The 11,963-nt window shown below is 59.8% G+C and overlaps 1 protein-coding gene across 1 annotated transcript in view; it reads right to left on the bottom strand.

Annotated features, from left to right (window-relative positions):
- Positions 1-11,963, bottom strand: part of GRIP2 (glutamate receptor interacting protein 2) — a gene marked incomplete at its 3' end in the record, with an annotated part of 27,620 nt that overhangs the window by 429 nt on the left and 15,228 nt on the right. Inside the window, 12 exon segments of the mRNA XM_021714717.1 lie at positions 58-150; positions 1,289-1,369; positions 1,911-2,056; positions 2,510-2,696; positions 5,184-5,333; positions 5,883-6,008; positions 7,799-7,968; positions 8,077-8,224; positions 9,142-9,287; positions 10,785-10,860; positions 11,365-11,529; positions 11,677-11,832. Coding sequence (XP_021570392.1) covers positions 58-150; positions 1,289-1,369; positions 1,911-2,056; positions 2,510-2,696; positions 5,184-5,333; positions 5,883-6,008; positions 7,799-7,968; positions 8,077-8,224; positions 9,142-9,287; positions 10,785-10,860; positions 11,365-11,529; positions 11,677-11,832 — 1,644 coding nt within the window.

Below are 11,963 nucleotides of genomic sequence, written 5' to 3'. Positions count from 1 at the left end.
CATGAGGCACCCCCTACATCGGCCGCCCCCTCCTCCACCCCCGCCCACTAACCCCCCCTACCGCCTGTGTTCAGGGCCCCTACCTGTGCGCCACGCTGCCCTTCTTGATGTCGGAGATGATGAGGGGCTCCCCTCGCTTCCGGCTGGCCGCTGGGGAGAGAGGCCATGATGCCGACTTCTGTTGGCCTCAGCCTGGAGGGCGCTGAGGCCCGGGGTGGGGGCACAGCCTCAGAGCACACATTCAGCCCTCATTTTGGTGTCACTGCTCCCCGGCAGGGTTGACCCTGAGCCAACTGGCTCACTGCTCCGTGCCTCAGTTTTCCCGCTGCAAAGTGGGGGTGATGCCACGGACCTCATGGGGACATGCTGAGATTAAATAAACCACATAACGCAGGCACAAAACCCAGCGTGGCTCCCGGCACGCACTGGTGCTCAGTCGACCTCAGTCCGGTCCTCCTCCCGCCACCCGCCCCCAGCCAGCAGCGAGCGGCTTGAGAGGCCACCCGGGTGGCGTCTGTGTCCTCAGCACCCAGCCCAGGGCCAGCACCAGGGCTCCCGGGGTCGAGGGACACAGCCATGAGCAAAACAGGCAAGGAGAGCCAGGGCGGTCGCAGACTCCGCAGGACGTGGGAGTGCGCCATCTCCCAGGAGTGGAGGGAAGTGGGGGGGGGCTGTGTGGAAGGTGGGGAGCTGTCAACCAGGAGGGCAGGCGGGCCTGAGCAAAGGCCGAAGGTGGTCGGGGAGGAGGGTGGGGGGAGCAGGCAGCGGCTGGAGGGGCTGCGCCAGGGAGACAGGGGAGCAGGCCCCCGAGGGCCTTCCAGACGCCCGAAGGCTCCAGCTTGTGCCCAAGCAAGGTGGCAGCCCGGAGGCGTTCAGCTTCCCCTGCTCGTGCACGCTGCCGTTCCCTTGACCTTCTGCAGTCCTCGCAGGCATTTCTTTGACAAGCATGAATGGAGCACCTACTGTGTTCCAGACCTCTTCTGGGCTCCAGGCACACAGAGGTAGACAGAAAGCCAAACCTGACCCACCTGTTTGACACCTGACAAACCACTCTCACCTGATGGCGCCCCACTACCCCACTGAGAGACCCTCAGAGCCAGGAGACTCCACTGTGCAGCATGGGAAACCGAGGCAGCGAGCATGGGTCCGGCCCAAGGGCCGTCCTGCCCCCGGAGCCTCTGCAAGGTCGCCTCGGGCCACAGCATCACACCGTGAAAGGGAGTGCTGGTTTGGGCTGCAGCCACCCCTCCCGAGGGCATGTGGGGAGGGACGTGGTGCGGAGACTCACAGCTGATGGTGATGCCCAGCTCCACGCCACGCCGCTTGGGCAGCTTCACGTGGAAGGTGCCGCTGCTGGGGATGACGGACTCTGGCAGGGACAGACGGCAGGCTGTCGTGAGACAAGGGAGCCTCTGCCCCAAGCCCATTCTGGCCCAGCTGCGAGGGACCCCACAAAGCCACCACCCGACCCCCTCCTGCTTCCTCCTCCCGACAGATGAGGAAATCCGTGTACAGAGAGCTGACAGATTGCTCACAACAGCTGACCTGCTCCGGCTGGGGCAGAGCTGGGACTGGAGCCCAGACCTCATGTCTGCCAGCCGGGGTGCTGAACGGGCTTCCCACAGCCCAGTCCCACCCTGTGTGGAGTCGGCGTGGACTCCCTGAGCACCAACTACACGCAAGGCCTCAGCTGGGTGTATCCACAGGGTTTATCTCACCTAACCCAAACACCCCACACGTTGAAAGGCGTCCATCTGCTATCTTACAGACGGGGAAACTGAGGGCGGAGGGGACGTCCTGTCCAGAGTCACACAGTGTCTGAGCCACAGAGCAGACGCCTGGCGCCAGGCACCGCAGGAAGGGAGGAGGGGAGGGTCTCCGTGGGAGGAGGAAGTCCAGGCCGCTCTCACCCGCCACATCAAACTCCACTTCCAGCACCACCCGGTGGGCCAGCGCAGCATCCCGCAGCAGCTGGTTGGCCTCCTCCATGGTCCCGTCCTCAGTGGCGACGCCGTTGATGGACAAGACGCGATCCCCCACCTGTAGCAGGCCACACCTGCACCCCAGGAGTCCAGCAGAGAGAAGAGGCCTATGACAGCTCCGCTAGGAGACAGAACACCGCGCAGGGGTGCAGGGCCAGCCCACACCCCTCCCGGCCTGTCACGTGACTCAGCCCTGCCCTGGGAGTGACCTTGCTGGACCTCAGTTGCTCTGTCTGTCCAATGGGGATGATGCCATGGCCTTACAAAGACGGACATCTGAAGGACTCTGACTTGGAACAGACAGGGGCCCAAGTCCTGGGCATCTGTTTATGAGTCAACAAGGCAGCTTCTCTGAGCCTCAGTTTCCTCAACTGTAAAATGAGGCTGGTGACGGTGCTGATGGGATGGCGAAGTGAGACACACTCGTGAGGCAGGGGTGAGGTGGTGTGACTCGGTTTCCCCTCTGTCCCCGGGCCCCCTGATCTGAGAGTGGCAAGCCTGGGGGGGTGGGGGAGAAGCAGGCTCACCTCTCCGCCGGGCTGTCAGGCTCGATGAAACGCACCAGGGGTGGGGAGGACAGGGTCTCGGTGGCGAAGATGCCGCCCTGGAGCTGGAGGCCGAAGCCCCCAAGGGGGTCTCCGCAGAGCACCACCTCCGTGGTCTCCGTGTGCACAATCTGCCCGCCGGGCCCCACCGTGCTGGAGGCCAGTGACACTGTGGGACAGGAAGGTGTGGTACTCAAGCGGGCGCCCAGCCAGGCCCCTGCCAGAGCCTATCCTCAGACGGGCAAGTGGGCAGAGCTGACTGGATCTGAAACCTGGACTCACAGCTGCTCTGAGCTGTGGCTTCCTCATCTGTCCCGTGGGATTGTGGAAAACAGGGCAGTCTGTGATGCCACTCGGCAGCTTATGATGTCACTGGGCAGCTGATGATGCCACTCGGCAGTTTAGGATGGTCGTCACGTGCTCTAGTGTGTGCTATCATGTTCCTTTATGGTTTGGGGAGTAGCTCTCTTGAGATGAAATTTCCGTGCTGTAGCAGTCACGCCCTTAAGATGTGTAGCTCACTGGCCATAGTCACCGTTAGGCAGACGCCACCACAATCCATTTTAGAACATTTTCATCCCCTGGTCCCTTCAGCCGCTGCCCCAAGCTGTGTCCACCAGCCCTAGACAGCCCTTCATCTGTTTCTGTCTGCGTGGATTTGCCTGCGAGGGGCATTTTGCATAAGTGGAATCGTGTAAAACGTGGGCCTTGTGACTGGCTTCTCTCCCTCGGCATAACGACTGCGGAGTTCACCTATGGTGTAGCACGTGCCAGGGTGTCCCTCCTTTTTAAAGCTGGATATTCAGCGCCCCACTGCGTGTGCAGACCACATCTCGCTCCTCCATCCGTCTGACGAGAGACACGGGTGTTTCGGCTGCTGTGAACATTCGTGCGTGGGTTCGAGTGGACAGGATGTGTTTTCATTTCTCTTGAGGCTACACCTATGAGTGGAACTGCTGAGTTATGTGCTAATGCTACGTGTAAATGCTTGATATATCACATCAGTTAATAGATGCATTTTATTATGAATATGTTATTGTATTATTAATGGGGCAGATATGGATGTCATTTATTATTTATTAAATACAATTTATTGCATATTGCATTATGTTATTAGCTATACTATGTGATTGTGCCTTTATATATTATTTTATATTACACTTTGCAATATGTGCACTGTGTTATGTTGTTAGGTATATTATGTCATTATATTTATTATTTCTTTCACTATTATATCCCCAGTGATAAAAATGGTGGCTGCCACATAAGAGGTCAACAATTTTGTTGAATTAATTAATTATTATCAATAACAGTAATGACAGCACTTTATTAGTCACCCATCCTATGATGGGGACAGGTCGGGGGGTCTCAAAAGCCCCCAGCCTCCACATCCCCCCACAAATGAACAGCATTTCTGTGTCTTTTCACCTACGTACCCCCAACTTAGTGGCTGGCAAAGATATACTAAGGGTATATTTTATCTGGCGTCTGACTCCGAAATCTGTTTCGGTTTCCCCCTGGGTTGCTGGGAAGCTCAGAACCATGTTTAGCTCCTTTCAGGCACCAGGTGACCTGTACTCCACTCCTGTTTCACCTGGCTCAGTCCCGAGCAGCCCATCTTGACCTTCTGTCCTTCCTGGAGGCCTCCACAACTCTATGGCAGGAGGCTGAGAACACTTTCTAAATGAACACCTGAAAGGCTCTTCCCTAGAAAGGCTTCAACATGGCAAGCATTCTTGTGGCTTCTGCCACGCCCACATGCCGCCTGTGTTATCATTCACTACAATTTGTTTCCATGTTGATTTGCTTTCCTTAATACTTAACTGCCTTCATTTCAAAAGGGAAATATACATATAAAATAAACAGGAAGGTAAAACAGAAAATGATTACATTCTGGGTGACTAGAGTCTCAGGCCCATTTGTCTCTGTCTTAGGGAAAATTAACAAATGTCAGAGAAGTAGTTGAGACTTGGTAACACAACACCAAGACCTTATCCTTGAATGGAGCAGGACTGCATGAAATAGAGATGGAGTTACTGCGAAACCTTCCTACAAATCGGAAAAGGCATCTTCCTCAGGATATTTTGCCACTAAGTACTAGGAATTTTTCATAATAAAAATACAAGACTTGGCCGGGCTCGCTGGCTCAGCCTGTAATCCCAGCACTTTGGGAGGCCAAGGCGAGTGGACTGCCTGAGCCCGCGGGTTCGAGACCCACCCAGGCAACTTGGCCAGACCTCGTCTCTACAATAAATAAAAAATTAGCCGGGTGCGGTAGTGTGCGCCTGTAGTTCTGGCTACTTGGAAGGCTGAGGCGGAAGGATCGCCAGAGCCCAGCAGGGCGAGGCTGCAGTGGCCGGGAGCGTACCACTGCACTCCAGTCTGGGTGATGGAGTGAGACTCCAATTAAAAAAAAAAAAATACAAGACTAAAGGTGCACGTAGTAACTGGCACCCCTCAGCCATGCCTTTGTGCAGTGCACAACCTGTCCAACCATCCATTGGCAGCCCAGTCTTCCATTCATGTTATTAACATTCCCACACATACACCTGGGGCCCTGCCCCCAAACCTCACTTAGCCCCCACCCAGCCCTTTGGTAAACTTCACTGTCAGATGCACGGGCAGCCCAGAGGGGAGGGAAGAAACCAGGGCTTACGTGAGCTCTTGTGCTCTCTTCTCCGTGGTCTCCTACGCCCCGTTGTGGTCCGGGGGCTCATGGGCTGGGATCCCCGGGGAAGGGTGCTTGGATTGGTGCAGGAGAAGGCATGGCTCATGGTTGGTGAGGAAAAGGGCGTTGAGGACAAGGCTGAGGATGAGAATGCCGCCCTGTGAGCACAGCAGGGCCTCTCCCACTGCCCCACGCCCGGCCACGGGTAACACGGACACCTCCCCTTCACCTCAGTGGCTTGCTGTGTGGCCCCAGGCAAATCTCCTTTCCCCTCTGTGGGGTTCCCATAGACCCGGTGAGACCCAGCTGCCAGTGACGGGGCCCTCTTGTCACCAAGGTGCCGGGTGACCATGGGCAGGCCCCCGTCTCTCTTTTTTTTAGAGATGGGGTCTCGCTCTGTCACCCAGGTTGGAGAGCAGTGGCATGATCATGGCCCCCTGCAGCCTCAAACTCCTGCCTCAACCAATCCTCCCACCATGCCCAGCTAATTTTTTTTTTTTTTTTTTTGCAGAGAAGGGGATCTCGTTTATGTTGCCCAGACTGGTCTTGAACTCCTGGTCTCAAGCGATCCTCCTGCTGCAGCATCCCAAGTAGCTGGAACTATAGTCGTGCATCCCCACACCCGGCTCCCCAGGGTCCCTGAGCCTCAGTCTCCTCTTCCCTAGGAAAACTGGACGGGCACATTACATCGGCTTGGGTCCTGGCCAGCAGGTGTGGCCCAGGTGGGCGTCCTGCAGTGGCCGGGCCGAGGGCTGTGGCAGGAGGGCATGCAGGGGTCCCAGCGGTGTGGCTGCTCACTCCTCTGCACTTTCACTGTAGCCAGGAAGAAAGAGGAGAGGGTGTGATGGCACCACGCAGGGGCGGAGGAGCTGGGGAAGCAGCACCAGGAGCCTGAGCTGCTCCGGGCTGGGTGAGGCAGCACACCTGCTCCCGTGCCCCAGACGCCTACCATGTGCGGGGCACAGCGCACAGGGTGCCAGTCTGGGGGGAGGGCCGGGGGCCGGGCGGGCCTGGCCAGGCCGTGGCTGAGAGGTGAGGAGCCGGGTTTGAACTCGGCACAGACAGGCTCAGGAGCACAGAGACTCACGCCCGGAGGCAGCCTGCATGGCTTCTCCAGGAAGAACGGGCAAGCAAGGTGGTGCTGGGGACGACGTCTGGCAGCCCTCGGCGGTGTTCCTGTCCCCGGGCCCTCGGCAGCCTCCACCCCAGGGCCCCAGCCGGCTTGGTCCAGTGGTCCTGAGATCGGAGGCTGCTCCCGCTGCAGCCTCCCCAGGCCTTCCCCTGACAGCCTCCTGGCATGCCCTTTCCAACACATTCCCAGGGGACCCGTGCCCCGGCCTGACCCTGCAAACTGGCCACCACTCGGTGCCTCTTCCTGGACTGCCCCGGGCCCTGTCCTGGCTCTTCCTGGGGCTCCGGAACTCTGCCCAGTCCCACGTGGCCCCGGATGGACAGACGAGGGCCCTGCGACCTCGGTGCACTGACCCTGCCTCTTGAGGGGCATCCCCGCCCCACTTGGGGGCTGGCCGACTCGGGAGCCAGCTAACCCGGGACAAACCCCAGCTCTCTCCTCAAGCCGCTGGGGGATGTGGACACATTGCTTGGCCTCTCTGGGCCTCATGGTTACAGTCCATAAAATGGGTCCAAGATGGAGGCTGCCTCCTAGGGCAGTGGGGAGGATCAGCACCAGTCCGTCTGTGGCGGGCTGGAGGCTCGGTCAGAGAGAGCCAGGGACAGAGCAGACATGCCCCTCGCGGTGTCCCTCAGCCTCCTTGGCAACGTGGGGGGAGGACCCAAGGGGAGGCGGAGATGGACGCTGGCCTGGGCAGATGCTCACCATGGGCAGAGACCGAGCCCCAAGGCCTTGTCTGACCTCTCGGTGTGGGCCTCCTAGGACACCGGCTGGGACCACAGTGGACTGGCCGAGTCCCCACTCCCACATCTATCCGATGTGGGGATCTGGCCTAGGAAGGTCAGGCTCGCCCTCCGCTCTTCCCCAGGTGGGGGTGACAGCCCTGACCTCCATCCCCTGGGCCTCCCCTCTGTGCAGAGGAGGTGACTGTGGCTCGCGGAGGCAAAGGCCCTTGTCCAGCTGTTGGGGGCAAGGTTGGGGCTTGGACCAAGGTCCAGGCTTGGACCAAGGTCCAGGCTGCTGGAGGCGCCTTCCTGCCTCCCCAGGACCAACCTCTCCCTGCTCCCCGCCCCAGCTCTGCCTTCTGGACCCCCAGACCACCTGCTCCCTCTGCAGGGGGGATCCAGGATCCCAGCTCTGAGTAGCACAAAGCACAGAAAGACCACTGCTTCCCTCACGCTAGCACTTATACTTCTATTATTGAAACCAGTGATGAAACCAGCTTTGGGACATCCGTTCCAGCAGACTGGCAGGTCGAGCCCCCAGGCTGTGTCTCTGCTCCACCTCTCCACCCTCAGCTGTTGCCCTTGACAGTCCATGCTTCCCTGCGCGAACAGACGTGTGCTCCAGGAAATTCAGCCTGGTCCTGCCAGCCTGCCAAGGGCATCGGTTCTGGGCCACCTGGCCTCCCTCAGGCATCCCCTCCCCGTCAGACCCAGGCTGGACTCCGTGGTCTACCGAGGGGACCCACCTGCCTCCGAGGGCCTCGGTGGCCACTGGCTCTGGGGCACAGGCAGGATCTCCAGCCGCACCTTCTCTGACACGCTGGCCAGGAGCTGGGTGGCCTCCAGCAGGGAGCAGTGCTCTGTGCTCGTGCCGTCGATGGACAGAATATGGTCTCCAGCGTGCAGGGCCCCGCTCCTGGCCAGGCAGGGGAGCGAAGAGGGAGGCTGGTCCAGGCCAGACAGAGCCCGGCCGCCTCCCCCCGGCACTCTGCCCTGGGCTGGCAGCAGCTGGCAGGTACCTCACCTGTCCACCACACTGGCGGGCTTGATGCGGTCAATGGTGATGACCGGTTTGTTCCGGTGGGAGGCGGTGGTCAGCGAGATGCCCAGGGCTGACCCTGGCGTCTTGACAATCTCCACCATCAGGGGTCCCGAGGCATTGGCCACCGTGTCTGGAAAAACACCTGTTTAAGGGGCAAGCTTGTCTTCATTTCGCCCAAGCTGCTGGGAGGGACTGTTACGCCCATTTGCAGGACAAGAAGACTGCGGTGCAGACAGGCAAAGGCCTTCTCCAGGCCATGCTGCCACTGAGCAGCAGAGGCAGGGCAGGGGCTCAGGTCCTAGGCCTCACACGTTTGCTCGCATTGATTGACAGCCTGCTGTAGGCCAACATTAAGCCAGAGGGTCCACGGCAATCTGCCCCATCTCAGAAAATGGCACCTCCAGCAACCCACCCAGGGTTTCCAAAAGAAATCCCCGGCAGCACCCTCAGCTCCTCCGCCCCGATCCCATCCCCATGTGGTGGATCCCACAAGTCCAGTCCTTTCGCCGCTCCCCCCTGCAACCGGCCTGGTCCAGCCATGTGGCTCTCGCTTGGATGGCCCAGCCACCTCCTGCAACCTCCCGGCCTCTACCCCCACTCTCTTCCAACCTCACTACCACTTGCCACCCCAGCCACCAGGCTCTCCACTGTCATGCCAGCCAGGTTCCCGCCCCAGGGCCTTTGCACGCATGCTCTCTCCACCAGGAATTCTTCTCCTGGCTGTCCACGCCTCACACATCCCCGCCCGACCCCGGCTAGGAGCCCCCTCAGCCAGACCCCCCTCTGCCTTGTCTCTCCATGGCCCTTGCTGCCATCCGACACCAACTCTGCTCACCACCCTTCTCTCATCACTAAAACGTCAGCTCCGTGAGAGCAGAGACTTCGCCCCTCCTGCTCTCTCACCCCAAATGCCTGGCACACACAATGTCTGGCCCATGAAGCCTCAGAGAGGCTGAGCAGCAGGTCGGAGGCCTCACAGCCTTGGCAGTGGTGAAGAGCCACCCCGCTGCCTCTGCCCCATCCCAGGCCTCCCCTCGGGCCGCTCACCGGGGGTGGCCACGTCATATTCCACCTGGAAGAGCGCCTCATGGCTGCACTGCCGCAGCGTGGCTAGGGCGGTGGCATGGCTGGCCCCGTGCAGCAGGATCCCATCAACGCTCAGCAGCCGGTCGCCCACCTTCAAGGAGCCCTCCCTGGGAGGAAGGGCCCTGTCAGCAAGCCTGGCCCCGGTGCGGGGCACAGCCAGCTAATGGGGCGCAGAGAGTGGGCTGTGTGGATGAGGAGGAAGTGGAGGGGGTGAAGAAGAAAGGACTGGGTGGACCAGAGAGGGGGTGTGAGCCAGTGAAGGAAGGGGTGACCTGGGAGGGAGGGAGTGGTGGGGAGGGAGAAAGCGAGTGACTCGGGAGGGAGGGACCCTGGGGGTGAGGGAGTGACCCAAAAGTGAAGGAGTGAGTGACCCCAGGCATGAAGGAATGAGTGACCCAAGGAGTGAAGGAGTGTGTGACCCCAGGAGTCAGGGAGTGGACCTGGGAGTAAAGGGGTGAGTGACCCTGGGACTGAGTCTCTGAGTGGCCCCAGGGGTGAAGGAGTGACGACTTTGGGTCTAAGTCTCTGAGTGACCCCAAAACTAAGTCTCTGAGTGACCCCAGAGGTGAAGGAGCGAGTGACCGTGGGACTAAGTCTCTCAGTGACCCCAGGGGTGAAGGAGAGAGTGACTCCAGTACTAATCTCTGAGTGACCCCAGGGGTGAGGGAGTGAGTGACCCCGGGGTGAAGGAGCGAGGAACCTCAGAACTAAGTCTCAGAGTGACCCGAGGTGCAAAGGAGCAAGTGACCGGGGACTAAGTCTGAGTGACGCAGTGGATTTGCCGCGGGCCCTGACCCTAGAATGTCTGTATGGGGACCCCTCAAGTACCCACTCACCCTCTGCCCTAGCGACAGGGAGAATACCAGGGCCCAGAGAGAGTCCAGCCCTGCCCAGGCCACAGAATCAGGGTGGGGCGGACCCCAGCCTGGTTTCTCAGCAGTGATTCTGGCCTGGTGACACATCGGCCTGGGAACAAGTTCAGCAGGCCCCAGGGGAGCAACCTCGGTTTGGGTCAAATTCCCACCTGGGAGCGCCTCCCCCAACAGGGGGCCAAGGCTATTCTGGGAGGTTCTATCAATAGCCCATGCCTCACCCCAGGGAAGGATTTAGAGTTCTGACCAGGCCTCCAGGCTTCTCTTAAATGGCCAGGAATCTCAGCCAGGGCAGCCGAGGGCAGGGCTGGGCACTGGACATGCTCCTTCCCCCACGGTCGCTCCTCCCAGCTGCTCTAGCGGGGCCAGGCTGGGCAGCCGGGACCGGGAGGCTGAGTCACAGATGGCCACGGCAGTGGACATCACAGTGCCCCCAGCTCTCTCGGGGCCACCATTAGGGGCTGCCATATTGGGTCCATTCCACAGATGGGAAAACCCGAGGACCAGGGAAAGGAAGAACAACTCAAGGCTGGCTTTCCCCATTCCCCCACCCCTAAGATGACAGGCTGTGGAAGAGAGAGCTGCGGAGTCTCCATGGGGGACTCGCCCAGCTCCACCCACCGTGGGCCTCTGTCTGTCCACCTGGGGAACAGGCGTGGTGCCCCTGCTCTGCCTTCTCACAGGGGAGCGTGGCAAGTCAGCGCCATGTGGTTTCTTCCGGCTCAGGCTCACCTGTCGGCTGGGCCACCAGGCCGCACACAGGTTAGGACAAGCGGGCGGGACTTGTGCCCATCTTCATGGGCCCCACCTGGACAGAATTCAGCAAGAGGCAGGACTCACTAGCCCACCCTCCCTGATATCCAGCCTCCACAGCTCCCTCAGCAAGACTGGCCTGTGGGCCCTGCCCTTGCTATGCACGGACCCTGTTATGAGACACTGACAAGCAGTCCCCCTGGAGACAGGGCAAGGAGTAGCGAACACAGCCCCAGTTCTCCCCCCGCGGAATGGCTTGCTTCCATTCCTGTGGTCTCATCTTATTTCCCTTTCGTCCTGGTTGCTAGGAAGCTCCAAGCTCTGTTCTCAGTCTCAGTAGCAGCTTTTACCACCTTTCTCTGGTCCGTCTCCCTCCTCTCCCTCTCCCAGCCATGCCTACTTCACTGCTCTCTTTAACACTGATCTTAATGGCCCTGGACTCTTTAAAGTCCGAAGACTTGACTTTATGTATGAAACTTCCATTCAAAGCAGACAAAACACACATGGAATTAGCACCGGCCTCCTGACCCCTCAGTACAAGGGCGAACCGTTCACTGACCTCGGAGGACAAAGCCAAAGCTGTTGCCCTCCTTGTAGAGGGAGACGTCCACCGTCTTTGAAATGATCCTCGGGTTGTTCTCGGGAGCTGGGGACAAAGGAGGACCCCTTTGAGTCCCTCCGTCGCTTCTCAAGCCAGCAGATGTCCTCCGTCCTCTGGAGCTTGCTCCAGGAGAGCCAGGCGATCAGCCACAGAGAGTCCCGGGACAGCGGCCCCTCCCCATCTTACAGGTAGAACAAGTGAGGCTGAGACGACCCTCTTCCCTAACGCCCACTCGGTCCACCCCTCCAAGAGGGGAGTGCCGCCCCCCACGCTCAGCTTCGATGGCAGAACTCGGGCTTGAGTCCCGGTGGCAGCTCAGGCCGGGATCCCAGCCCCTCACTCGAATTCCAAGACTTAGGGCCAGCTTTGAACAGTCAGAGCTAGGTGGAGCCCTCGAGCACTGTGCTCGGTGCAGGGCAGCGGGGGCTGGCGGGGGACAGGGACCAACCTCCTCAGTGAACGTTCCCGAGCCCCTGGCGAAGAAGAGTCCAGACACCGAGCGTGCGCCACTCCAAGAGCTGCAGCATTCCCCCCACCCCCTGGTGATCCCCAGGGAT

This window comes from Carlito syrichta, unplaced genomic scaffold (genome assembly GCF_000164805.1).
Source record: "Carlito syrichta isolate Samal-C Ts95f unplaced genomic scaffold, Tarsius_syrichta-2.0.1 Scaffold305726, whole genome shotgun sequence".
Taxonomy (NCBI): Eukaryota; Metazoa; Chordata; class Mammalia; order Primates; family Tarsiidae; genus Carlito; species Carlito syrichta.
Note: the sequence above shows the minus strand (reverse complement) of the source record. Positions and strands in the feature narration are given on the sequence as shown.